Source organism: Suncus etruscus, chromosome 1, assembly GCF_024139225.1.
Source record: "Suncus etruscus isolate mSunEtr1 chromosome 1, mSunEtr1.pri.cur, whole genome shotgun sequence".
NCBI classification, from domain to species: domain Eukaryota; kingdom Metazoa; phylum Chordata; class Mammalia; order Eulipotyphla; family Soricidae; genus Suncus; species Suncus etruscus.
The window spans coordinates 23,125,782-23,152,875 of record NC_064848.1 but is presented as its reverse complement, the minus strand read 5'-3'; the positions used below and the strand labels follow the sequence as shown (position 1 = coordinate 23,152,875).

General features: G+C 49.4%; 2 protein-coding genes across 2 annotated transcripts in view; both read right to left on the bottom strand.

Annotated features, from left to right (window-relative positions):
• Positions 1-6,732, bottom strand: part of CORO2A (coronin 2A) — a 69,797-nt gene extending 63,065 nt beyond the window's left edge. The window contains exons 1-2 of the mRNA XM_049784369.1: positions 6,678-6,732; positions 5,909-5,976 (exon numbers count right to left, since the gene is read on the bottom strand). The gene's annotated coding sequence lies outside the window, so the exon portion shown is untranslated. The remainder of the gene's footprint in view (positions 1-5,908; positions 5,977-6,677) is intronic.
• A 3,495-nt stretch (positions 6,733-10,227) lies between these two features.
• The window catches only part of TBC1D2 (TBC1 domain family member 2), a 63,804-nt gene continuing 46,937 nt past the window's right edge, over positions 10,228-27,094 (bottom strand). Inside the window, exons 8-13 of the mRNA XM_049784356.1 lie at positions 17,843-18,030; positions 16,220-16,696; positions 12,927-13,047; positions 12,017-12,202; positions 11,275-11,396; positions 10,228-10,746 (exon numbers count right to left, since the gene is read on the bottom strand). Of these exons, the coding sequence (XP_049640313.1) occupies positions 10,539-10,746; positions 11,275-11,396; positions 12,017-12,202; positions 12,927-13,047; positions 16,220-16,696; positions 17,843-18,030 (1,302 nt within the window). The 3' untranslated portion in view covers positions 10,228-10,538. The remainder of the gene's footprint in view (positions 10,747-11,274; positions 11,397-12,016; positions 12,203-12,926; positions 13,048-16,219; positions 16,697-17,842; positions 18,031-27,094) is intronic.

The window sequence follows — 27,094 nt, the reverse complement described above, 5'->3', positions numbered from 1 at the left end:
ATAATATCCTGAGCACTGCCAGGAGTGATTCATGTTTTTTTGGTTGGTTTGGTTTGGGGGCTATGTCCAGCAGTGCTCAGGGGTTACTCCTGGCTCTGCACTCAGAAATCACTCTTGGCAGGCTCAGGGGACCATATGGGATGCTGAGGATCGAACCTGGGTCCATCTTGGGTCAGCAGCATGCAAAGCAAACACCCTACCTACTGTACTATTGCTCCAACCTCCTGAGTATTTGTTTAATCATAATGTGCCAGGCCTTCCTCCTCTTCTTTCGGTTCACCTGGACTCCCAATACATGCCAGCACCAAGCCCTGCCAGTCCTGGTTTAATACCACACTATAACCAGCCTCTTTGCCCCAAGGCTGGGCTATTTCAAAGTCATCCTTCTGGACCCTGAGGAATGATACCAACATTCAAATCTGACCATGCCCCTGTCCTGTTCACAAGCACCCCATGTTGAATGGCATAAATGGCATTGGTGCTGCAATTTGTGTTTTTCTAACTAAGGGAGCTTCATTAATAGTGTTCCATTGTGAGGGGCTATCGCTCCAGGTAGGTCATTTACTTTGCATCCAGCTGACCTGGGTTCGATTCCCAGCATCTCATATGGTTCCCTGAGCCTGATCAGGAGAGTGATTCCTGAGCAGAGAGGCAGGTGTTAACCCTGAGCACCCACTGAGTATAGTCCCCAAACAAAACAAGACAAAACAAAAGTGTTCCACTGTGTCTAATGGTGCTGGACTAAGGTGTAATATGACATTCTAGCAACAATATTAATCTTTTGGCACAGTCTGTCCAGTGTGACTTCCTAGTGTGAGCCGCCGGTGGCACACACCACCTGTGACCTTTTTGCAAGTGACTTAACCTCTCAGAATCTTTTCCTTCCCTGAAATAGAGGCAGATAACCAGAACCTGCCAGAATGCAGGGGACCACTGTGACACCTGCCACTGTGACAGGGGACCTACACACCACACAAGAAGCCATGAGTATCATTGAGTTGGGGATGCCAGACACCACCCACCTCTGGGATCCCAGAACCACAACAGATGTGTGCCCCGGGCATTACAAAGATGATGATGATAATGATGACAAGAATGGGAAGGAGAAAAATAAGTTAGTATTTGGCAATGGACTATGGAAAAAAGCAAATCTCATGATAAAGTAGTCTGTATATGTACACAAAGCAACTAAGAAAAAAAGTACCCAAAGATGGAGGCCCCTCCATCTCCACAGAAGGCTTTGTCCCTATATGATCAATGGGGTGGGGGACACATTTTTTCCTTGTTTTGGACATTGGGCCACACCTGATTGTTCTTGGGGGCTACTCCAGCTCTGTGGTAGGGCTAAGGACCACATGGTAACAGTGGGACCAGGGTCAGGCTGCTCTGGCATCTCATGCTGGCTCTCTGCCTGCACTATCTCCCCTCCCAGATCTAGTGCAGGAAACTGCTGTCCTCCTCAGCAGAAGGCAGTGCTTCCTCCAGAACTCAGCACAACTCCTGTTGTCATTCCTCACCTCCTTCAGGCCCCAAGTCACCTTCCAATGACAACACCCAGCATTCTAGAAATGCCGTCCCTTAACCCCTCTTCCACATACCTAACAGTCTCACCTTAGACGGATGCCACCTTCTAGGCCACGAATTATTCCACTTGTTCTTCACTGCCTTTTGTTTTGTTTTGTGGCCACACCCAGCAGTGTTCAGGGCTTATTCCTAGCTCTACACTCAAGAATTACTTTTTTGTTTGTTTGCTTGTTTTTTTGGGCCACATCCAATGACGCTCAGGGGTTACTCCTGGCTCTATGCTCAGAAGTTGCTCCTGGCAGGCTCAGGGGACTATATGGGATGCCAGAATTCGAGCTGGGGTCTGTCCTGGATGAGCCGCATCCAAGGCAAAAGCCCTACCACTGTGCTTTCACTCCAGTCCCGGGAATTACTTTTATCTGTGCTTGGTGGGACTATATGGGATGCCAGGTTTTGAACCCGATGGCTGTGTGCCAGGTAAACCCCTTACTAGTTGTACTATCACGCTGACTTTGCCTTTAGGGGGATATTTTGGATCTATAATATTTATTGCCAAGACCCGACTCCCTTTCATCAGAAAGAGGACCCAGGGCAGGGCAGAGGCTTCATAAATGAATGGAAAGCTGATGACTGAATGAAGAGAGAGCAAGTTAGGACAGAACCAGACAGGAAGTACTCAATATATGCCAGTTATTGTTACTGCTATTGCTATCATGTTACTACTATGACTGTTGTGTTACTATTATTTGGCTGTTTTTTTCTTTAATGGTTTCTGGGTCACACCGGCGGTGCTCAGGGGTTACTCCTGGTTATCTGCTTAGAAATAGCTCCTGGCAGGCACGGGGGACCATATGGGACACCGGAATTCAAACCAACCACCTTTGGTCCTGGATTGGCTGCTTGCAAGGCAAACACCGCTGTGCTATCTCTCCAGGCCCATTTGTGCTGTTTTTAATCCTTTAAGGCCAAGCTCCCATATCCCCCCTCTTTGAAATCTCCCAGTTTCAACACTTTCCTGGCCCCAACTGCACCCCACCAATCACTTATTTAACTGTACTTTTTCTACTCAGGTTGAATCAAATGACAAGGCTGATATTTGCATAGTCAGGAATGGTCAGCTATTGGTCAAGTCACATGATTTCACGAATGTGTTTCCCACACAGCCTTCAGTTCTAGACCCAGTTGCTGTCCAGTCAACATCTACATCTGGCCTTTTTTTTTTTTTTTTTTTTTTTGGTTTTTGGGCCACACCCTGTGACGCTCAGGGGTTACTCCTGGCTATGCGCTCAGAAGTTGCTCCTGGCTTCTTGGGGGACCATATGGGACGCCGGGGGATCGAACCGCGGTCCGTCCTAGGCTAGCGCAGGCAAGGCAGGCACCTTACCTCCAGCGCCACCACCCGGCCCCACATCTGGCCTTTTTGACTAAGTTTGATCACACAGAACTTCTAAAATGCCATGAAGGCACTGCCTAGAGGCTTTAAATAATAAACAGAAGAGCTCACTAAATTATTTTATTGTTTTGAAAGAAACCTGTCCCCTGGTCATTGGTAATAAAAACAGGGGCTAGGGAGAGAACTTATGGTATGAGCAAGGCCTAGAGTTCGATCCCCAGTATCACATGCCCTCCCCACTTTGCCCCTAACTCTGCTGGTGAAGCTTAGGTGGTCTTCAGCACCAAATTGTCCTGAATAGAAACACTCATCCTCAGGTATAGCACAGGACCAAGAAGTCAAGTATTTCCAGAAATAACCCCTATATGCTCCAGAGCACAGTTACCCCATTCCCAAATCCCTCAAAAATTTCTTTTTATTTTTGGGTCACACCTGGCAGCGCTCAGGGGGTTACTCCTGGCTCTATGCTCAGAAATCGCTCCTGGCAGGCTTGGTGGACCATATGTTATGCCGGGATTCAAACCACCATCCTTCTGCATGCAAGGCAAATGCTCTACGTCCATGCTATCTCTCCAGCCCAACCCTCAAAAATTTAAAATTAAAATTCACTATGTTCTAAAGCAATTGAGGCCATTTAGAAATAGGAAATGTCTATGACTATAGTCTCCAGTCCCTTCCCAGAGAACTTGCCTCTAAAGATGGGGTGGAAGCTGGATGATTGCTTAGTTACCACTGTGTGCCTGTTCACTGATTCCTTTTCTTTAAAAAAGAATCTTTAAAAAAAATGTTCAGGTCATTAGCTAGTGGTACTCAAGGGACTTTGTGGTGCTAGGGACCAATCGGGGATCAGCCACATTCAAAGAAAGTGCCTTAACCACTGTACTATCACTCCAGCCCTTCCTGCTTCTTTTTTTGCGGGGGAGGGGCCATACCTGGTGACGCTCAGGGGTTACTCTTGGCTATATGCTCAGAAATTGATCCTGGCTTGGGAACCATATGGAATGCTGGGGATAGAACTGAGGTCTATCCTGGGCCAGCCACGTGCAAGGCAAGAGCCCTACCACTGCACTATTGCTCTGGCCTTTGCTGCTTCTTCTTACAGAGTTTAGTTACAGATTTGCTAAAGCTAAATATGGGGTGTCAGAGCTGAAAGCAATTCATTGGCAACTGCATGTACTTCTCCCCCATGTCACAGATGGGAAAAGCAAGGTGTAGACAGGGAAGGGGACTGTGCTAAGGCCAGAGGGGAGAGGAAAGGAAGAGCCCATCTGGAATCTGTCTGTTTTAAGTGTCCTTGCCATTTTGCCCCACACTGCTTCTTGGCTGACCAAAGAAAGCATCTCTGGCTTCACTGCTGAGTTTGAAGCTACACTTCTCAAGGGAAATGTTTAGTAAGCCTTTGTGTAATCAACCAAGAGCTTCTTGAACAAGTTAACAGCACTATCTTCTCTCTTTGTTACTTCCTTGGAGTAAAGTCCTCAAAGTAGAAGTCTATTGAGGGGCAAAGGGTTACTATGATCATTTTCTTGCAACCAGCAGTCAGATCAGTTTGCAAAATCACATCTAACCGATGGGTCTCAACAGTCCCATCCACGCAGGCCTCTGCTTTTACATTTATTTTCTGTAATTTTTTTTTATAGGTTAAACACAGATATACTGCTTCCATTGACACATAGTATGTGTTTTTAAACAAACAAAACTGCTTCTGGAGTTAGATGCCTGGGGCGGGAAGGCTGGCTGGCTGGCTGGCAGTGCAATCTCTGGCAAGTCACTTCCCCTCGGTGATAGGTGATGCCTATCGGTCCAATGAGGGGGTTGAGAGGGTTTGTTAAGATCCCTTTGAACATGGACATTCCACAGTCCCCTGGTGCATTTTTAAGTGATTAGACAGTATAACTTATTAATACCTAGTAAATGGAACCTAAAAGAAGGCTGTGCTTTCAGGAAAGCGGGTCCCAGGTGAGACATACATAGCGAAGTTGGACACTCAGGTAACACTTAAGCCTGTGCACAGGAGCTGAGTTTATACTTAGCCTGCTTTTACGAGGGGATAATAACACTCATTTGTGGTTTAACTCCAAGGTCTATGTAGCTACACTCCCTTCCCTTAGGGGGACAAAAGGCAAGGTCAAGGTTACTGTACTTTACCCCTAAAATGCAGGCTTTGTAGTCAGCTCACCCAAACAAGAGTTTCACGCAGCCTCTATGTGTATGGCTCTGATGATATGGAGCTTACCACCTATGAGTAAAAGTGTGTGTCCGTGTGTGCGACATAGAGCTTACCACCTGTAAAAGGTTGTGTGTATATGTGTGAGTGTGGCACGGAACCCACCACCTGTGAGTGAAAGTGCATGCGAGTGCATGCGTGTGTAAGACATGAAGCTCACTACTGTAAGTGAAAGTGTGTGTATGAGGTAAGGAGCTCACTACATGTGAGTAAATGTGTGTGAATGGGGCTCACCACCCGCGACTGAAAGTGCATGCGTGTGTGTGTGTGTGTGTGTGTGTGTGTGTGTGTGTGTGTGTGTGTGAAATACGGTGCTCACCACCTGTGAATGAAAGTATGTGCATTCATGTGTGACACGGAGCTCACCACGTGTGAATTAACGTGTGTGTGCACACGAGTGTATGAAGGATCCCTCTTTTCTTTGGTTGTGAGCAAGCTCCGAATGAGGGGCAGGTCTGGACAGGGACCAGGGAGACTAAGAAGGCCCAGATGACACTCAGAAAGGATTCCTGGCTCTGCCACAGTAGGACTGCAGAGGACCCCTGGGCGGGAAGGGCTCTCAGAGAACCCTCTCTGGCTCCAGATCTCCTTCCAGACCCCTCAGTTCAGAGCCAGTGCAGACACTAGGCCCAGGGACCCTTGCAGTGGGCGGTGCGCCAGCCCCCGCCCCTCGACTTGACCCCCTCAGAGTCCCTGGGCAAAACAGTAGCACCCAGGGCTGTGGAGTGGGGAGGTGTGAGCTAACTTAAAGGAGCCGCGCTTACCTTGGGGCAGCAGGGGCAGTTCAGGAGTTGTCCGTCTGTCTGCCCAGGGCCAGAGCAGCAGGTTCCATCTGTTTACAGAGGGTGAGGTCCCACAACAGGCTACACCATTCCCGCCAGTGCCTGGGGCCACTGTCTGCCACCCATGAATGTGCTTGGCCCAGCCCAACCTCAGCCCTACACAGCTCTCTAGGCGCTGTCGCCTGCTCTGCAGAGGTGCAGAAGGCTCCAGAGCGGTTCCCTAGACCCAGGTGTATGTATGATTGGATGCATGCATGGTTTTGCTCCAGGCCCCCCCAACCCCAATCTCCAGGACCTCTTGGTGGACAGACTCTGACCGCGCCTAATCCCCGCTGCCCCAGCTGGCAAGGCGTAGGCAGAACTGGGGCGGGGGTCTCCCCATCTCCCCATTTTCTCCACCGACCCCCATTTTTCCCAGGGGGAAGCCGAAACCCAGTAGGTCCCCCAGCCGGTCCCATGGTGGGGAGGAACCCAAGATACGAGAGAGTGGAGGTGGGTCCGTGGAGACCGCGTCTCCGCGCCCAGGGACAGCGGCCTCCCTGCCACATTGGGGAGAAGTCCTGATCCCCAATGGGGTTCGGGACTTGGGGCAGGGCCCATCACCTGCTGGGGAAACTGAGGCCTGGCAGCCGGGTCCCCCGCTCGCCGACGAGCCCCAGCATCCCTCCCTCCCTCCCGGGAGGCGCCAGGCGCGCCATCCCCAAGCGGCAGACCCGTGCAGGGCGCTGCCCAGGGCGCGCGGCCGCCCTACCTTGGCGACGGCCGCGCAGGTGGCGACGACGTCCCGGGCTCCCGCTCCGCGTCCCCTCGCCGCCCGCCGAGTCCCCGCGCCCGGCCTGGCCGCCGCCTCCCCGCAGGCGCACGGGCGGGGCGGGGGGCGGGAGCCGGGCAGGCCCCGCCCGGGCGTCCACGGCTCCCCGCGGGCCACCCCGGGCCCTGGGCACCCCCGCCCCGGCGCGCGCCTGGCGGGCTGCGCTCGGGGACGCGCTGGGTGGGGACTCCGGAGCGCGCCGGGTCTCCCCGCGGCTGCATTTCCGAGGCTCGCGGGCACACGGCACCTCTGGGCGGCTCCTACGTCTCCTCCGCCCGGGTCCGACACGACACGTCCCGTCCCAGCCGCTTGGCAGGTGGACCCGCACTTTGCACGGCGGTCTGCAGGGGACGCAGCTGCCCGGCCCGGCCTACACCGTCCTCGCCTGATTCTGGGCTTCTGAGCCACCTTCATCCACCCCAGTGGGCACGACCCCATCTACCCTGTCACCCAGGCCTCTGAACTACACTGGATGGTAAATGAGCCGAGACGCAGAGAGGTTAAGTATGTTGGTCAGACCACACAGTCTGCCAGTCCTTCAGTCCATCAGTCCTTCAATCGCAGGCACTGAGACTCCTTGAGCATGTTTCATGTCCAGCCTCAGCCCTACTCCTGGGAAAAAGCACCACATCGGGTGGCTCTTCTGGAGCATTTACAGCAGTAGTTGGCACTCAGGATACTTTATTGAGAGAATAAATATTACATAGAGTGCTGTGCTCTTATTTACCAATATTCCTAACTCCTTACAATCCTTTTACCTACTCCGTAACTACCCATTTTATTTTTTTTGGGCCACAGCCAGTGACGCTCGAGGGTTACTCCTGGCTATGCGCTCAAAAATCGCTCCTGGCTTTGAGGGACCATATGGAACGCTGGGGATCGAACTGAGGTCTGTCCTGGGCAGCCGCGTGCAAGGCAAATGCCCTATCGCTGTGCTATCGCTCTGGCCCTTACTATTTCATTTTATAGCAAAGCAAATTAAGGCTTAGAAGGGAGAGAGCCTTCGGGGCTCCAATCACCTCCTTAGAACAGCCTGATGCGAGCCCAAAGCCCAGCCCTCAGCCCCCACAGCCTGCACCTGCCTTCTGGGCTCAGGCCTTGCTCTCCTCTGTTCCCCTGCTCAGTCAGTAATAGCATGAAAGGAGTGTTTGATATTTCTTAAAAAGCGCTTGGGAAAACAGCATGTGGGGGTCCTTGATACTTCAGAGTCAAAGTGGCCTTTATTTGTAATTCCTCCTAGGACATGGTCAAGCTGTCAGGTCTTGATTGGCCTGGGATTGGGGCCAGCTGGAGGCTGCACAACCTTTCTCCCTCCAGGAGGTCTTTTCCTGCTTCTGCATCATCTTACAACCCACACAACCTTATCCCTCCCTTCAGGGCAGTAGCCGCTCTGTTCTGTGGGAGACCCCTCCAGGCCACCTTGTCAGTCAGTCCCTGTCCCCACAGAATGGGAATTCTGTGGGGGAGGCACGGGGATACTTCCTGGGGATGGGATGTGCCTGTACACCATCTTTAGCCCCTTCACAAACTGAGCCAGAACAGTTAACGTGCTCAGGAGTGCATTAGCTAGAAAACCATACAAAAGGCATAGCCCTGTGGTCTTGGACCCTCTTGTCAGTTCCTTTCTCTCGGGCCTTATTGCTGATGGGGGCGGGACAGGCAATTGCTACACCCCTTCCTCCCTGGGAAGCCACCCCAATCCAGTAGAGCCTCCCCAACTACATATGGTCAGTGCCTGGTGCAGTGCTAGACTGCGTTGGGAGGGTCGGTGGCCATTTGTCCATTTCCATGTGAAAGGAGGCACTGTGGGATTGTGTATGTGCTACTTCTAGTGACTAGGTATGGGATGGGGTCCCCTAACTCCTCCCTCTCCTCCTGAAGCATATCCCCTGGGGTAGGGGGGGGTGTGAGGCAGGATGGGGGGTGACAGCTGTGGTGCGGGCCAGGAACCTGATACCAGGGATAGGCCCCAAAGGCCCAGCAGGGCAGGGCAGGCTCCTGGTGAGCAGTAGCCCCCAGCCCACAGTTCCAGCTATAGCCCCCTGCCAGCCGGTGTTTCCTGCTCCCATTCTCAGGGCCAGGCCTGTCTTTCCCCAGCTGCAGGGGGAGAAGTTCCAGTTCCAGAGTAGCAGTGAGCTGGAGGGTGGGGTTGGGCTGTAGGCAGTGCCTCCAGGGTCTGAACCCTGGCTCTCTCCATAGCTTTGACTCTGGGGAGTCAGCTGGGGGCCTCTAGGGCTATACCTGATTATGTTTGGGGGGTTTCCAGGGTCATCATGGCCATGTTCTGGGGAAGCCTGAGATGTTATGTACCCATGTGGGACCCCCCCATCAAGAGTGTACCCCAGCCAGCCTCTCCTGGTGCTCCAGGCCCCTGTGGTGATGATGCTTAGCGGGAGGCACACAGGCTGCCTGTGACTTACTCCACAGGGTGTGTGTGATTCTTGTGACCCTGCAGGGAACCCTTGGATGCTGGGCCTCTAGTCTCTCTGGTGCTGCCCCCTGGACAACAATGTCAGCCTTGCAGGACTCTCCTGCTCCCAGATGAGCACTTCCCTGAGGCTGTTCTGGAGGAAGAATTTTAACTGGACTTTGCTGGAGGAAGGAGTGAAAAAAACTTGAGGAACTTCCGGGTGCCCATGCTTGAGTGACTTCCTGGTTGTCCCTGACCTAGGGCTGTGCAGAGACAAGAGGTGAGGACAATGAGAGCTGGTGTGTGTGTGTTTGAGAGAGACAGAGAGAGAGAGAGAGAGAGAGAGAGAGAGAGAGAGAGAGAGAGAGAGAGAGAGAGAGAGAGAGAGAAAGAGAGAGAGAGAGAGAGAGAGAGAGACAGAGAGACAGAGACAGAGACAGAGACAGAGACAAAGAGAGATAGACAGATATAGACAGAGACAGAGACAGACAGACAAAGGGTGATAGGTGTAGTCTCCTCCCTATCCCTGGACAACCACAGTACCCCAGAGCTGGATTTCAGCCTATGACCCCATTGAGAGCAGGGGCTCCCAGCTCAGGGCTGCTAGGCATGGGTGCAGGCTTTGCTGCTACCCGTGCTACCAGGGTACCAAGCAGTGGGTCCAGAGTGGATGCAAGGAAGGGTCTGCATGGAACTGAGCCCTGGTGCCTGCTCACAGTGAGTACTGAAGTATGTGGCAAGCTACGAGGTGGGGGGTGTCTAGTGGTTACCTTCCACACCCCCAAGCATCCATATGTCATAAGGACGTGACCAGGACATGCCAGTGTGTGGATGAGGGTGTAAGGAGTAGGGGTGCCTGCCTTAGGGCCTCACCCAACTCACAGCAAGTTCTGCTTGGTGGTGAAAGGGGATTCACTCTGGGAATCCCCAAGAGGCCAAGAAGACAGGAAGGAAACAGGCCTGAGAGATAGAGCTGTTTCTGTGCAGACACTCCCAGTCCCCTCCAGCCTAGAGACAGAAGCCCTAAAGGCACAGTCTCCCTTCCCCCACCCCATGGGAACAGGGTACAGGCAGAGACAGCCCTGCATGGTGCCCAGAGAAGCAGCAGCTGGAGATGTCCCAGCAGGGCACCCCTGGCTACCAAGATCATGCTCCACAGCCTGCCCTCTCGAGGGCACCTGTCTGAGGGGCTAAAGTGCTAAAGTGAGGTGGCATCCCTGGGGGTGTGCTGGTGACAGGAGAGGCAAAAGCCCATCACTGGCTGTATGGCAGACCAGGTACCACCAGCCCAGGATGGGGAAGGCACTTCTCAGGGGCACCAGGTCACAGGACTTGGCTGCACCTGGGCAGCCTCAGAAGACAGGTGTGGGATGGTGAGGCCCCCTTCAGTATCAAGCCTCTCCCTCCCCTTCATCCTCGCTGGCACATCCTTCAGGCAGTGCCGGACCCCGGCATGAGTGTGCCTCCAAGTACTCGGCCTTGAAGCGCTCCAGCTCCCGTAGCTCAGCCTCCAGCCGTTCCCGGTGGGCTGCCCGCATCTGCCGCAGCTGCCTCATAGGGAAGGGGTTCATGTCGTTGAAAGCGATACCCATCAGCCTCCTGGAAAGGAGAAGTGCCTGAGCAGAGTCCCCTCTCCCCCTACCATGGCCTGTATTCCTGGGTGGCACCCTACCTACCCTCTGAGCAATGTCCATGTCCTAAAGTGGAAGGAAGCTGAGGGCTATGGAGGGCTGGTAAGGATAGATTGGTCTGAGAAGGGTTTTGGAAGGCGGTAGCATATGAACAGAAAAGAATCTTATGGAGTAGGTAGAAGTTGACCAAGCAGAGACATGGTAGTGGTGGCAAGGAGGCATTCTAGGCACTAACAAGCTGCAAGATCTCAAGCCTAGGCATAGATAGGTAACGGCTTAGAAGTCCAACAGTTCTGTTTGGTTGGGTCACAGGCCATGGGTATGGGAGTGGAGGAAGAGGTGGAGACAAAAGGTGGCAGGAAATGACACTTCCAAGAGCCTTAAATTTCCATGGAGGAGGGCAGACTGATCATGCTTTTGAAGTAGGAGTGGAGGTGCTCAGCTCAGCAGTTTGGAGTGTATATGGGAGCTGGGCGGACGTTTCTGGGGCTCTCACCGGCTGTCACAGATGGTCTTGGTGAAGAGGCGCAGGTACTGGTAGATCTCTAGGCTGTCCTGTAGCCGCAGGATCTCCTGCTCGTTGTATTTGAAGATGGCCAGAGCATAGCGGAACACCACCTGCGGGGTGAGTCAGGGGGTGAGGTGAAGCTCCGCCTAGTTGCTGGTGCTGCCGGAGTGGTGCTGGTGCAGACTTGGGGATGATGTGGGGAAGTCAAGGGGTGTAGCTGGAGATCACAGGGTTTGTGAACTTTTCTCAGCCACTGGAGGGTGGAGACAGGGTGTGGGACAGGAGAGTGAAGAAAACTAAGTAGCAACCTCCTTTTTATTTTATTCTATTTTATTTTTTGGTTTTTGGGTCACACCCAGCAGCACGCAGGAGTTATTCCTGGCTCTACACTCAGAAATTGCTCCTAGCAGGCTTGGGGGACCATTTGGGATGCCGGGATTCGAAACGCCGTTCTTCTGCATGCAAGGCAAATGCCTTATCTCCATGCTATCTCTCTGGCCGCAGTAGCAGCCTCCTTTAAGCACTAAAAATAAACAAAAAGGAGAGGAGGAGGGAGCACCCCCTCTAGATGAAGGAGCATGCCAGGTCCACTTATGCCCCTCTACTGGGTAAGTAGAGAGATGAGATTGGAGCTGGTGTATAGAGGTAAAGGAGCCAGCAGAGTAGTGGCCCGGGGGAGAGCTGCCCAACAACTCCCTGCTGCCCTGCCCACAAGCCCCACAGTGCCCACCTTTGTGCCCTCATACAGGAAGGCATCCCAGACCCTCAGGAGGATGTCACTGATGAGGCTGTCAGCAAAGACTACCAAGAACCAATTAAAGGTGATGACAGACAGGTCCACGCGGTGCTGTACCAGGTGGGCTGTCAGTTTGGGCAGCTTCTCAGAGAGCAGGTCCTGCAGCACGCGCTGGTCCACCTGCAGATCCAGAGAAGTTGGTCAGCTCATCCCTGCTACTACCCCTACCCTCAAACCTAGAGGCTGGGGTCCTGCATGTAAGGGCTGAATTCCTTGAGCTGCTTAGTCTTGGCCAGTAATAATCAGGTCCTTTTGTCAGGCCCTGGGACCACCCTCGGCCAGCAGCTCAGGTCCATTTGGGATGATGCTAGTCTTTCTGTTCCCCCTCCCCATGTGGCCACACAGTTTTCCAAGCTGGACACTGAAGCATCTTTCTGGGGCAGATATGGGAACAACTATTTGAGAAGCCTAGTCCCTGCCTTTCATCTTTGACATTTCGCTGCCTGGTCAAGCTCAGAGAGGAAACCCCAGTTCCATCTGAGGGGGTACCCTTTGCTCTGCACACAGTCTTACCAGGTTCTGAGTCCCAGGCTGTGGTAGGGTTGAAGGTGAGGGTAAAGGCAGCAGCCATGAGGGCAGCTGGGCCAACTGACCAGGACTCTTCATCCCTTCATCCTCCACTTTCTCCTAAACCTATGCAAATAGTAAAGTATGACCCATTTCTCCTCCTCAGGGAAGCCATGTGTTGTGTGGAGACACTAGGATTAACAGCAGTCTGAGTCCCAACAATTCTCTTTGCTATCAGCTCACTGGAACTTTCCATCCTGCCCAGATGCTCCCACTGGTCTCAGATGCACAGACCTGTAGGACTGAATCAGGAACACTTCCTGCAGGTCCCACTCACCTGTGATGCCGTCAGGGTCTTGCTATAGTAGTCAGCGGGCAGGATGGTCTCCACGATGGCCACCAGGCACCAGAAGGCACTTTCCTCCTCTTCCAGGACCAGCAGGGCGATTGCGGCCAGTCTGGAGGGGCAGGGGGAAGTGGGAGTGACCTGCAGCCCTTCCAGCCAAGCAGCCTGTAGTCCAAGAGGCTCCCAGGTGCTGGGCAAGTCAATCCAACCCCACCCTAACCAGCTGCTCCAAGACCCCAGGAGGGAGAGTATGTATGTGTAGAGGTGCCCCAGGGAATTTTTAGCACAATAAGGGGTGGTCTCACAGCAGGGGCTCAGGAGTTCCCTTCCCAGGTGTAAATCCCAGTCCATGGTCTCTTTCTGGGTAACTTTGGGCAAGTCACTCAAATTACTTTTGACTTTCCACCTAATACTCGTGGTCACATACAGATCTGCTAGGAGGGCAAGCAGCAGACACAGGGCCAACATGTCCGGACTCGCCGTATTCTCCTCAAGGCAGTCATGGACTGAGAGGGCTGGTGCATGTGGTCACCTCTCAGTGGTCACCAGGTGGGATTCACAGTCCTCCCCAACCCTCAGATGATTAGAAGAAAATGGACTGCATACTATGAGGCTCACTGGGGATATTGGGGATTCCAGAAGCCCAGAACAATTTCCTTTTCCTCCTTGGCCTCCCCTCTCTGGCTGTGATTTCATGATATCATGGAATGAAAGAGGGTGCAGCTCCTCTCCAGCCTCAGAAGCATTGAGAAACACGCTGCAGGGATAGTCTGCTCTACTTTTCCCAACTTCCTTAGCATGTCCCAGCCAGGGCAGGGCCAGAACAGCTGCCAAGATGCAGGGGTCTTAGCCCTTTCACTGAGGTCTGGGGGCACTGCAGAGGCAGCTGTATTGGCAGGCTTATTATAGATACTGTCCTGGCCAAGCTATGGAGAACCTACAGCGATCAACCTCTCTGACATGGTACCAGCACCACACATCCCTGACATGGCACCATCCACATACAGATACCACCACCCACGCCACTGGTCCCTCAGGGAGAAGCTGGGAGTCCAGGCTCCATGGGCTCATGTGCTTACTGTGCACAGTAAGATGCTTTTTCCAGCTTGTGTTACATGGAATTTGCAGCCACTGACCTCTGGGACATGGAGAGGAGAGAGAAAAGAATAAGAAAAAAAGGAAAGGGGGAAAGTCTAAGAAAGGAAGGACAGAAAAGAGGGAGGGAAGGAGGGGAGGATGGAAGAAGGGAGGGGGGAAGGAAGGAGGAAAGAAGCAGAAAGGGAAGAAGGGAAAGGAAGGCAGGAAGAAGGAAGGAGGAAGGAAGGGAAGAAGGAAGGAAGGAAGGAAGGAGGAAGGAAGGAAATCCTTTCTCCCTTTCTAGAACAGCAGGATGAAGTTTCTCCCCTAGAGGCAGACCTATACAAATCATCCCAAGCCCAAGAGGAACACCCAGGAGAGGCAGAGTTGGCAGTTTCCGGACAACAGAAGGCTCAGCCTAGCTAAGACCAGGACTTGGGAGTGTCATCTTGCTCAAGACAAACATGTGCCACACTGGCCACCACTATCTTTGTCTGAGTCCTGGGTGGACAAAACTACTGAACCGTAGCAACATTCCCTTGGTCTCTGCATGGGATATGTGTCACTAACTGATCATGGCCACACTTTTCTACAGAGTTTGGATGCTGTCTCAGAAACTCTCAAAGGTTGAGATAAATCTTGATAAATCTCTTCTTTTTTTTGGGGGGGGCACACCTGGCAGTGCTCAGGGGTTACTCTTGACTACACGCTCAGAAATCGCTCCTGGCAGGCTCAAGGAATCATATGGGATGCCAGGATTTGAACCACCATCCTTCTGCATGCAAGGCAAATGCTCTACCTCCATGCCATCTCTCCGGCCCCGATAAACCTCTTCTAGATAAACCTTTTGGCTTAGGTAAACTTGTCTGTAAAGACAAAGACACAGGTAGAGAAGTGCTTTTCTAGGGGTGACATTTGTCAGCCCTTTGTTCTAGGTTTCCACACAGGTTAAAAGGTCTGTGATGAGTGGCTGTTGGTATCAACTGCGCAGGCCTGCAATTGACCCGCTGCTGCAGGCATAAGTTTGGGTGTGGGTAGATCTGCAAAAGAGGGACGAAGAAGGAAAGAAAAGACTACTCAAAGAATACTTGTCCTCCCAGCATCGCCAGAAAAATAAAAGCATTCCGCTTTTATCTTAGAGGAAAGAGGCCTGATACCTTTTTGCTCCAGATCCCAACTAAAACAGTTCTTTGATCTGTAGACAGGTTGGTTGAGGTTTGTCCCTTGAGACACTGCAATGCAATTCTAAAGATTGCCACTAGGTGGCTGACCTCTGACAAATGAAGGGGAGGCCTTGAAAGGGTAAGATGGGCTTGTGCTTCACCTTTGAACAGTCTCCCAGCCCCAGAAATTTTCTATCTAAACCACATGCCTAGATGTGTTTTTTTTTATGGGGAAGGCAGCTTTTGGTGAAAGGAGTAAAAGTGGGAATGAAGGGGCTGGAGTGGAGGCACAAGCAGTAGGGTGTTTGCCTTGTATGCGCTAACCTAGGACAGACCATGGTTCTATCCCTCAGTATTCCATATGGTCCCCCCAAGCCAGGATTGATTTCTGAGTGCATAGCCAGGAATAATCCCTGAGCACACCGGGTGTGGCCCCAAAACAAAAGAAACAAAAAAAAAAGTGGGAACGAAGCGATAGCACAGTAGGTTGCTTGCCTTATATGAAGATGACCTGGGTTTAATTCCTGATACTACACATGGTCTCCTGAGCCTGCCAGGAGTGATCCCCGAGCAAAATGCCAGGAAAAAGCCCTAAGCATCTCCAGGTGTGTTCCCATACCACACCCCTGAAAAAAAGAAAAAGAATGAAGTAAAAGTGATGTTCCTGTTGTGGCTCTCTGTCTCTGGTGGTAGATACTCCTGACCCCCAAAACCCTTCAGAAGTTTTATGTGGCCTCCTTCTGCTCAGGTCCTGTCTCTGTGGCCCTCCCCTGCAGGGTTACCCCTGATTTTAGCTCAGATGAGGCTGAGCCCACTCCATCCATCTCATCTCACACACTGCGCCTCCAGTCCCTATCTCGAATGAGAGTAGAGAACAAGCAGGAAGAACCAGGTTAGCAGGACAGATCAGGGTCTGGCAGCCTCTCCTGTCCTAGGCTCTGGCTGCATGCATCTCTCCTACCTTGCCTGTTACATCCTTGGGAGGAGAGGACCTCTGAGAGGGGAACACTGAGCTGGGGTGGACCCGAAGAGCAGCTCACCTACCTGTTTAGGCCCTGACAGTAGCCAATGGTGGGATTTTGCCAGGAGAAGGCCAGCAGCACACGTCGAAGCTTGTCAGGGAAGCCAGAGGTGGGACAGGCGAAGTGTCTGTTGCTGGGGAAGGTCCGATTCAGGTCCAGCTCAATCTGTCGGGCTGCAGGGTGCTCACAGGCCTGGCCCCGACCCAGCAGCTCCTGGTAACGTCCAGGACCTTGCAGGTGCTGGACTCGGCGGTGGACCAGCCACCTCCAGACTCGTGGTCGCTGCTCCCGGGGCACACCCTCCCGAAGCAGCTGCTTGAGCTCGGAGGAGGCGGCCAGCTCACCCAGGGCAGCCCAGCGTTCCTCCAGTGGCTGTTCCGTGGCCTGGTGGGCCAGCAGGTGGTGAGAGCGTACCTCCAGGGCCTGGATCTTGGCCAGCAGCTTCAGGTCCTCCACCTCATAGTTAGGCACTGTGGGGAATCCGTATTCATCGTACTCACTGTGGGCAAGACCTGGGTTTCAATGGCCCCATACAGGGCAGTCTTGGGTCTGTGTGCACCTGGGTGGCTCATTCAAGCTCTCCAGACATCTCAGATGCCTGCACATCTGTGCAAGGAGTCTGGGTACTCCCATTTTTTCTCCCCAACACCTACTGACAGGCTGTGCTGTAATTGGGGGGGGGGGGCTGCCAAGCATTCACATAGATGGTTGTTAAAAATAGACTATTAAGGGATTTAAGTGATAGTACAGCGGGTATAGTAGTTGTCTTGTATGTAACCACTAGATTCAAGCCCTGGCATCCCATATGGTCCCTGGGCATTTCCAGGAGTGATTCCTAAGTGCAGAGCCAGGATTAACCCCTGAGCATTGATGGGAATCCTAAAAACAAAAACAAACAAAAAACAGCCCCAAACCCCCCCTAACCCAAATGTAGGAGTTCTGAACTACCCTTATAGAACCCCACCTCCAGAGACAGCTGCTCAGAGACAACAAAGAAATGGACAGGATTAATGACAGTGAAGCTGGGGAACAGGAACTGTTCCTAATAGCTCTCCTACGATCTGATAGGTATTTAGCTTTCTGTGCTCCCCAAGGTACCTGCTCATCAAATGTGCCCACACTGGGAAGCAGGGGGTCTTGCCCTGCATGTGGCAGAGGCTAAACAGGAGGTTCAGGAAGATAGAATGGCAGGTGCCACGGAAAGAGAGCACAAAGCCACACTGGGCTCCAAAGCCTAGGCACCTAGCTTGGGCAACTAGCTCCAGGAAGGCCTGCGTGCCACCCAACCCACCAGCCATATCTCTTCCCTGACATTCATCTACCATGTCCATCATGTCCATTGCATCCACTGTGCTCACATGGGCCTGTCTCCCAAGGAGCTCTGGAAAGAGTGGGCTGCACATGTGTGGGTGTGGCTGAGGGCAGGGGCTGCTGATTCTGCCAGAGGACAGGATCCTTCCAGCCACACGTCTCTTACTGGCCACACCTTTACAGTCACTGGAGGAACGCTGGGTCACCTTGGGCGAGTTGGCACCCCCACCAAGCTCAAGCAGCTGCTGCAGCATGTGGCATGCACCCTTCATGAGAGGTGGTGGAGTGGTAGCCTCTTTGTTGGGCTACAACCTCCATGTCACCAGGAACTCACCTGATGGGACTCAGTTCCACGCTGTCCACTGGCGCTTCGCCAGCCTCCCACTGCAATGCTTCCTGGATGAGCTGCCTTAGCAGCTCCGAATGCTCCTGTGGCTCATTTCCCAGTGCTGCCTGCAGCTGGCGCAGTCCTGCCAGATATTTGCTCTCCACCTGGCAGTTTCTGGCTTGGAGGTAGGCACACTGCAGGAGGGACAGGTGGGGTGGGGTGGGGGTCAGGCACCTATAGACCCCAGAGGCCAGGGCCTATTCAGCTTTAGGCAGCTCTCCCAGCTCTCACCTGAGTCACAAAAACAGTCCCCTCTCCCCTCACCCCTGTCCCCAGGGTTTCCAGGAAACAGGAAGGGCTGCATGTGAGAAAGGCCAGACATGGCCCAGGGGTTCAAAGGAAGGTTAATGGTGGGTGGGCGGGCAGAGTGGCTGCTTCTGGCAAGGTGGCTGCTCACCAGTCCCTTCCTGTCTCTGTGCAAGGGAAGAAGTGTTGATCCTAGGACTTAGGTAGGGCCTGCTGAAAAGGTAAGGACAATCTCTCTGGTTGGTGGCACTTACTGTCACTCTTACTGTGTACTCTTGTGCCATTCTCCCTGTCCTTACCACATGAGCTTCATTGCCTCCCCCCCACCACCATCACATATACCTGAACTTCCTAGTTTGCTCTATCCAGTGGAGTGGGGCTGTGGAAAATAGATCCCCCCTCCCCCGGGCTCTGTTTTCCTTCTCTGTAAGATAGTGACGGTGGGGGGCCCGGAGAGATAGCATGGAGGTAAGGCGTTTGCTTTGCTTTGCATGCAGAAGGACGGTGGTTCGAATCCCGGCATCCCATATAGTCCCCCGAGCCTGCCAGGAGCGATTTCTGAGCATAAAGCCAGGAATAACCCCTGGGCGCTGCCGGGTGTGACCCAAAAACCAATAAATAAATGAATAAATAAATAAATGAATAAAAACAAGACAGTGATGGTGGAAGTGATCACACCAGACAAGAACTGAGCATTGAAAGGAGATCAAAAGATAAGCACAAGGCGCTTTCAGTAACAGTACTGCAAACCAGTTTGTGCCTAAAAGGAAAAAGAAGAGTCTGCCACAGAAGCAGGCAGGAAACTGGGGACATCGGTGGAGGGAAGTGGACGTTGGTGAAGGGATGGGTACTTGAACTGTATAATTAAAACTCAGTCATTAACATAATTAACATAATTAACATAATTAACATAATAAATGGAGACAAGAAAAGGGAGCCTTGAGGGGTGGTGGAGTGGAAACCTCTTTGCTGGGCTACAATGGCCACACCAGGCTTTGTGTCTGCTCTGCCTGTGCTACCTCAGCAGTGACAGCAAGGGCCACCGCTCATCCCTCTCCCTGCTTCCCCCTCTCCTCTCCCTCCCTGCCTTACAGGTCTCTCCTTAGGAAAGAACTTTCTCCACCACCTGCCTGGATCACACTAACACATCCTTAGCACTTGAATGAGCAGGTACCTCCCCCAGAAGCATTCCCTGACTTCCTTCCTATCTGGCCTCCAAAAAGCACTTTGCATGCAAAGCACCTTGACTGAGGCAACACAGCCTCCTCCATGACATAGACACACATGAGTTAGTTCTTAAAATATCTGGGGAAATTCACCACAGAAGTAAGGGCATCCAGGGCTTTTCTAAGATATTTTATTTTATTTATTTACTTATTTACTTTTGGTTTTTGGGTCACACCCAGCAGCACTCAGGGATTACTCCTGGCTCTACGCTCAGAAATCACCCCTGGCAGGCTCAGGGGACCAAATGGGATGCCGGGATTTGAACCACCGACCTTCTTTTCTTTTTAAACATTTATTTAGTTTTTTTTGGCCACACCCAGTGGGGCTCATGGGTTCTGTGCTTGGAAACTCCTAGTTCTGTGCTTGGAAATTACTCCTGGCAGGCTCGGGGGACCATGTGGGATGCTGGGGATCGAACCCAGGTCCCTCCAGGGTTGGCAGCATGCAAGGCAAATGTCCTACTGCTGTGCTATCGCTCCAGCCCCTTTTCTAAGATTTTCATTTGGTCAGGGGTGGGGTTGGAGGAAGGGTTTGGGCCATACCTGGCAGTGCTCAGGACTTACTCTTGGCTCTGCTCAAGATCATTCAGGGAACCATAGAGAGTGCTGGGGAATTGAATGGGGGCTAGTCATGTGCAAGGCAAGCGCCTTAACCCCTGTGCTATCACTCTAGCTCCAGGCCTTCTCTTTGGAGATTTCTAATGATTTCTTTCATTTCTTCCCTGTTTATATTCAGATTTTTAATTTATTCATGATTTAGTCTTGGCAGATTCTGTTTCTAGGAATCTGACCACTTCATCTCAGTTATCCAATTTGTATATGTCTGATCATAGTGCTTATCATGATTATTTTCTTATTGCTATAGAATCGGTAATGATATCCCCACTTCCATTTCTGATTTTGAGCCTTCTTTCCTTTTACTCAGTCCATCTAGCTAAAGTTTGGTTACTTCTGTTACTCATTCCATCAACTTTAGTTTGCACTGATTTTCACTTCTCTACTTCATTTATCTCTAATCTTTATAATTTTCTATCTTCTGTTAGTTATGGCTTTAGTTGGTTCTTTATTAGTTCCTTTTTTTTTTTTTTTTTTGGTTTTTGGGCTACACGAGGCAACGTGTGCAAGGCAATATCCACTGTATTACTTATTCATATTACCTATTCATATTCATATTACCTATCCATATTCCCATCCCCAGTTTCTTAAGTTGTAAGGTGAAGTTTGTGATTTAATCCGATCTTCCTTCTTCTGATATGTTTATAGCTACAAATTTCTCTCTTTTGTTTTTTGTTGGGTCCCATATAATGTTATGTTTTTGTTTTCATTCATCTCTATGTATTCTCTTACTCTACTTTATGCTTTCATTCTTGACCCTCTCATTAAGAATGTGGTATTTGGGTAAGCTAGAGTGATAGCACAGAGACTAGACACAGGGGTCTCAAACTCAATTTACCTGTAGGCTGCAGGAGGCAAAGTCAGGGTGATCCTTGAGTGCAAAGTCAGTAGTAAGCCTTGAACATTGGGGGGTGTGACCCAAACAACTAAAACAAAACAAAACAAAAAAAAGATTCCTCTAGGGCCGGGCCACAAAATGTTGTACAGAGGGCTGGCCGCAAGTTTGAGACCCCTGGACTAGAGTATTTGTCTTGCACATGGCCACTGGGGTTCTATCCCAAGCATCCTATATGGTCTTCTGAGCCTGCCAGGAGTACATTGGGTGCCACTGAGTAAACTCAAAATAAAATAAAAACAAGAATGTGGTATTTTAGGACTAGAGCAATAGGATAGCCAGGAGGGTATTTGTCCAGCCAGCATATAGCTGACCTGAGTTCAATCCTCAGAATCCCATATGTTCCTCCAAGGAGTAATCCCTGAATGCAGAGGTAGGCATAAGTCCTAAGCACAATTGGGTGTAGCCCAAACATCCCCACCCCTAAAAAGCCCAATAGGGGGGCTAGAGAACTAACAGAAGGTTTCAGGTACATATGTTGCATGTGGCCAGCCCTGGTTGAATCCCTGGCATCACATATGGTCCTCTAAAACCACCATCAGTGATTCCTATGCACTGCTGAGTGTAACCTCCTCAATCCCTACAAAAGAATGTGGTGGGCCAGAGTGACAGTACAGCAGGTAGAACAGGTAGTAAAGGTTGCTTGAATACAACCAATCAAGGTTCAATCTCTGATATCCCATATGATTCTCCACATCTGCCAGGAGTAATTGCTGAACAGAGAACCAAGAATAAACTTTGAGCACCACTAGGTATGGCCCTCTCCCCATAAAAGAATGTGGTATTTTAATTTCTACAGTTCTATGAATTTCCCATTTTTATTTTTGCTATTGATTCCAAACTTCTGTCCAGCCTCAGGCATTTCATTATTAAATGTCAACTGAACATAAAAGAAGACTGTAATGCAAAAAGTATTAACATGGTAGTATTACAATAGAACAATGGGTAAGGCCCTTGCCTTGCATAAAGCTGACCTGGGTTTGATCTCTAGCACCTCATAAGATATCCTGAGCATCATCTGAAGTGATCCCAAAGCACAAAGTCAGGAATAAGCCCTGAGCACAGCTAGAGAATGCCCCCAAACAAAAAACAAACAAATAAATAAAATGATGAAATGTTTAAATTCATTTCTCCTATCTTTTCATAGATGTTCTATTTTCTTTGTGGTTGCTATGGGAACATTTAAATTATTGAAACTTCAAATACTTCAAAATTACTGCAATTTCAAAAAAACATTTGTAATTATTACAATCAACTGTGGATTTATACTAGCAAACATGCAAAACAAAACAAAAATCCAAACCTAACTCCTTCATAATTCTGTTCCCACCTTTCAGTTGCCAATGTCACACAATTACATCTTTATATTACATGTATCCTAAAACATACACTAATCACTCTTTCAAATGTATTAGTCTCTTGGGAAGCCGGAGAAATAGCACAGCAGCCTTTGCCTTGCAAGCAGCCAACCCAGGATCTAAGGTGGTTGGTTCAAATCCCGGCGTCCCATATGGTCCCCCATGCCTGCCAGGAGCTATTTCTGAGCAGACAGCCAGGAGTAACCCCTGAGCACCGCTGGGTGTGGCCCAAAAAACCAAATGTATTAGTCTCTGAAATCATGTAAAAACAAAATGTGGAGTTATCTGTCAAAATTACAAGAACAATTCCATTTAGATTTCTCTTTTCTAGCAATTAGGCAAGAAAAATACATCAAGGGCCTCCACATAAGAAGGGAAGAACTCAAGCATTTGTGGATGACAAGATACTATACTTAGAAAACCCTAATGACTCCACAAGAAATTTCTATAAACAATAGACATCTACAGTAAAGTGGCAATCTAATAAATTAACATGCAAAAGTCTGTGGCTTTCCTAGATACAAATAATAAAAAAGAAAAAAGAGACATTAAAAAATATCCCATTCACAATTATACCTTAGAAAATCAAGTATTTTGGAATCAACCTAACGAAAGAGATGAATGTTATCTAAAGAAAATAACAAGGGGCCAGAGAGATAGCATGGAGGTGAGACGTTTGCCTTTCATGCATGGTTCGAATCCCAACATCCCATATGGTCCCCTGTGCCTGCCAGGGGTGATTTCTGAGCATAGAGCCAGGAGTAACCCCTGAGCGCTGCCGGGTGTGACCCAAAAACCTAAAAAAAAAAAAAAGAGAGAGAGAGAGAAGAAAATAACAAAACTCTACTTCAAGAAATAAGAGAGAACACAGAAAATGGAAACACATCCTCTCTCATGGATTGAGAGGATTAATATCATTAAATGGAAACATTCTTAAAGCTTTGTATTGATTTAATTCTGTTCCTTAAAGATATACCTCCCTCCCTCCCTCCTTCCCTTCCTCCCTCCCTCCTTTCCTCCCTCCCTCCTTCCCTCCCTCCCTCCCTCCCTCCCTCCCTCCCTCCCTCCCTCCCTCCCTCCCTCCCTCCCTCCCTCCCTTCCTTCCTTCCTTCCTTCCTTCCTTCCTTCCTTCCTTCCTTCCTTCCTTCCTTCCTTCCTTCCTTCCTTCCTTCCTTCCTTCCTTCCTTCGTTCACCCGGTAGTGCTTAGGGGTTACTCTTGGTTCTGCACTCAGAAATTATTCCTGGCAAGCTCAGGGGACTATATGGAATGTTGGGATCAAATCTAGGTCAGGCGTGTGCAAGGCAAATGCCTTACCCTTTGTAAGGTCCTTTCACAACATTTTCAAACAAATAGATGAAACATTTTTGAAATTCATATGGAACAATAAACCTGCACAAGCAATCCTTGGGAAAAAGATGGAGAGGCATCACCTTTTCCAACTTTAAACTGTACTACAAAGCAGCAGTAATTAAAACATGATGGCACTGAAATAAAGAAAGACTCTCAGATCAGCAGAAAAAAAATTAATTATCTTAAGACAGTTACCCAAGTATAAAATAAGCTAATTTTTTATAAAGGAGCAAAAAAAGTGAAGTGGAGCAGGTACTTCAGAAAGCCTCTTCAACAAATGGGGTCATGGTCAGCTACGTGGAAGAAACTGAACTCAGACCTCTTCTTGACATCATGCACAAAGGTCAAATCCAAATGGATTAAAGACCTTGATATCAGATCTGAAACCATAGGTACATAGAGTAAAACATAGGCAGAACTCTTCATGACATTGAAGCTAAAGGTACCTTAAAGGATGAAACACCACTGACCAAATAAGTAGAAGAAAAAATAAACAAATGGAACTACATTAAATTAAGAAGCTTCTGGGGCCCAGAAAGATAGCACAGCGGCATTTGCCTTGCAAGCAGCCGATCCAGGACCAAAGGTGGTTGGCTCGAATCCCGGTGTCCCATATGGTCCCCTGTGCCTGCCAGGAGCTATTTCTGAGCAGAGAGCCAGGAGTAACCCCTGAGCACTGCCGGGTGTGGCCCAAAAACCAAAAAAAAAAAACCAAAAAAAACAAAACAAAAAAAAAAAAAAAGAAGCTTCTGCACCTCCAAGAAAATAAGGACCAGAATAGAAAGACTTCTCATGGAACTGGAGAAACTATTCATTCATTATCCACCTGATAAAGGATTAATATCTAAGATATATAAGGCTAGTAAAGCTTAATAAGAAAAAATAATCTGGGGCCAGAGAGATAGCATAGTGGTAAGCCATTTGCCTTAGATGCAGAAGGACGATGGTTTGAATCCCGGCATCCCATATGGTTCCCCAAGCCTGCCAGGAGCAATTTCTGAGCATAGATCCCGGAGTAACCCCTGAACGGTGCTAGGTGTGGCCCCCCCAAAAATAAAAAACCTGGGGACCAGAGAGATAGCACAGGTAGGGAGTTTGCCTTGCATGCAGCTGACCCAGGATGGATGGTGGTTCAAATCCCAGCATCCCATGAGGTCCCGAGCCTGCCAGGAGCGATTTCTGAGCACAGAGCCAGGAGTAACCCCTGACTGCTGTTGGATATGACCCAACCCCCCCCCCCAAATCTAACCACATTCAAAAAAGGAAGAAACGAACAGATGTTTCTTCAAAGAAGAAATACAAATGACCAAAAGGCACATAAACAAATCGTTAATTATTAAGCATTGAGGAGATGCAAAGCAAAACAACGAGATATTGCTCACACCACAGAGACTGGCACATATCACAAAGAACAAGAACAACCAGTGCGGGCATGTGAGGGGGGAGGTACTCATTTACTGCTGGTGGGAATGTAGACTGGTCCAGCCTTTTTGTGAAACAATATGGACGTTACTCAAAATACAAGAAATTAAACTTCCATATGACATATATCCTGGGAATATAACTTAGAGACCAAAAACACATTGCAGTAAAGGCATCTGCACTCCTTTTCCTTGCAGCACTATTCACAATAGACATAATATGAAAACAACCCAAGTGTCCAAGAATAGATGAGTGGATAAAAAAAGTGTGGCATATCTATACAATGAAATACTACAAAGCTATTAGGAAAAAATGAAGTCACAAAATTTGCTTATACATGGAGAGTATTATGCTGAGCAAAATGAATCAGAGAGAGAGCGAGAGAGAGAGAAAGCGATAAATACAGAATAATCTCACTGGAATATAAAAAAAATAGTCTGGTAATAATATTCAAAGACAATAGAGATGAGGACCAGGAGGACTGGCCCATGGTAAGAAGCTTGCCACAGAGTGGGGGAGTTCTGTTAGAACAGAGAAGGGACTACTATGACAGTGATAGTAGGGAATGATCACTATAGACAAGACAGGATGCTGAAAAGTGGTAAAATAATATGCATGATACCTCTTTAGTAGTAATATTATAAACCAGTATTTAGGAGTGAGAGAGGGGAGAGAGGGGCGGGAGAGAGAGAGAGAAAGAAAGAAAAAGAAAGAGAAAGAGGGGCCGGGCGGTGGCGCTAGAGGTAAGGTGCCTGCCTTGCCTGCGCTAGCCTTGGACAGACCGTGGTTCAATCCCCCCATGTCCCATATAGTCCCCCAAGCCAGGAGCAACTTCTGAGTGCATAGCCAGGAGTAACCCCTGAGCGTTACCGGGTGTGGCAGAAAGAAAGAAAGAAAGAAAGAAAGAAAGAAAGAAAGAAAGAAAGAAAGAAAGAAAGAAAGAAAGAAAGAAAGAAAGAAAGAAAGAAAGAAAGAAAGAAAGAAAGAAAGAGAGAGAGAGAGAGAGAGAGAGAGAGAGAGAGAGAAAGAAAGAAAGAAAGAAAGAAAGAAAGAAAGAAAGAAAGAAAGAAAGAAAGAAAGAAAGAAAGAAAGAAAGAAAGAAAGAAAGAAAGAAAGAAAGAAAGAAAGAGAGAGAGAGAGAGAGAAAGAAAGAAAGAAAGAAAGAAAGAAAGAAAGAAAGAAAGAAAGAAAGAAAGAAAGAAAGAAAGAAAGAAAGAAAGAAAGAAAGAAAGAAAGAAAGAAGGGAGGGAGGGAGGGAGGGAGGGAGGGAGGGAGGGAGGGAGGGAGGGAGGAAGGAAGGAAGGAAGGAAGGAAGGAAGGAAGGAAGGAAGGAAGGAAGGAAGGAAGGAAGGAAGGAAGGAAGGAAGGAAGGAGGGAGGGAGGGAGGGAGGGGAGGGAGGGAGGAAGGAAGGAAGAGAAAGAAAGAAAGAGAAAGAAAGAAAGAAAGAAAGAAAGAAAGAAAGAAAGAAAGAAAGAAAGAAAGAAAGAAAGAAAGAAAGAAAGAAAGAAAGAAAGAAAGAAAGAAAGAAAGAAAGAAAGAAAGAAAGAAAGAAAGAAAGAGAGGAGGGAGGGAGGGAGGGAGGGAGGGAGGGAGGGAGGGAGGGAGGGAGGGAGGGAGGAAGGAAGAAAGGAAGGAAGGAAGGAAGGAAGGAATAATGGAATAATGTCTGCCATAGAGGCAGGCAGTGGTGAGTCCACTGAAGATGGAAAACTAACTGGGGATATTGGTTTTGAGAAATGTGCACTGGTAAAAGGGTGTTGGACACTGTATTACTGTATTATTGAAACTCAGTCATAAACAACATTGTAACTGTACCTCACAGTGATCAAAATAAATTTAAAAAGATTTCTCTTTTTTCCATGTCTCTGAAATCACATTAAAAAAAACAAAGCATGAATTATGAACTGATTTTTTTTTAATCACTGCTATGGCATTTTCCTTCCTTGAGCTCTTTATTTTATTATTTGGCCTCAACTCATTACCCAGTGTCCTTTCATCCATTCTGCAGGGCTCCCTTGAAAACACTTGTAGTAATGGATTCTCTCAGTCTTATCTGGGAATGTCTTAATTTCACCACCACCCC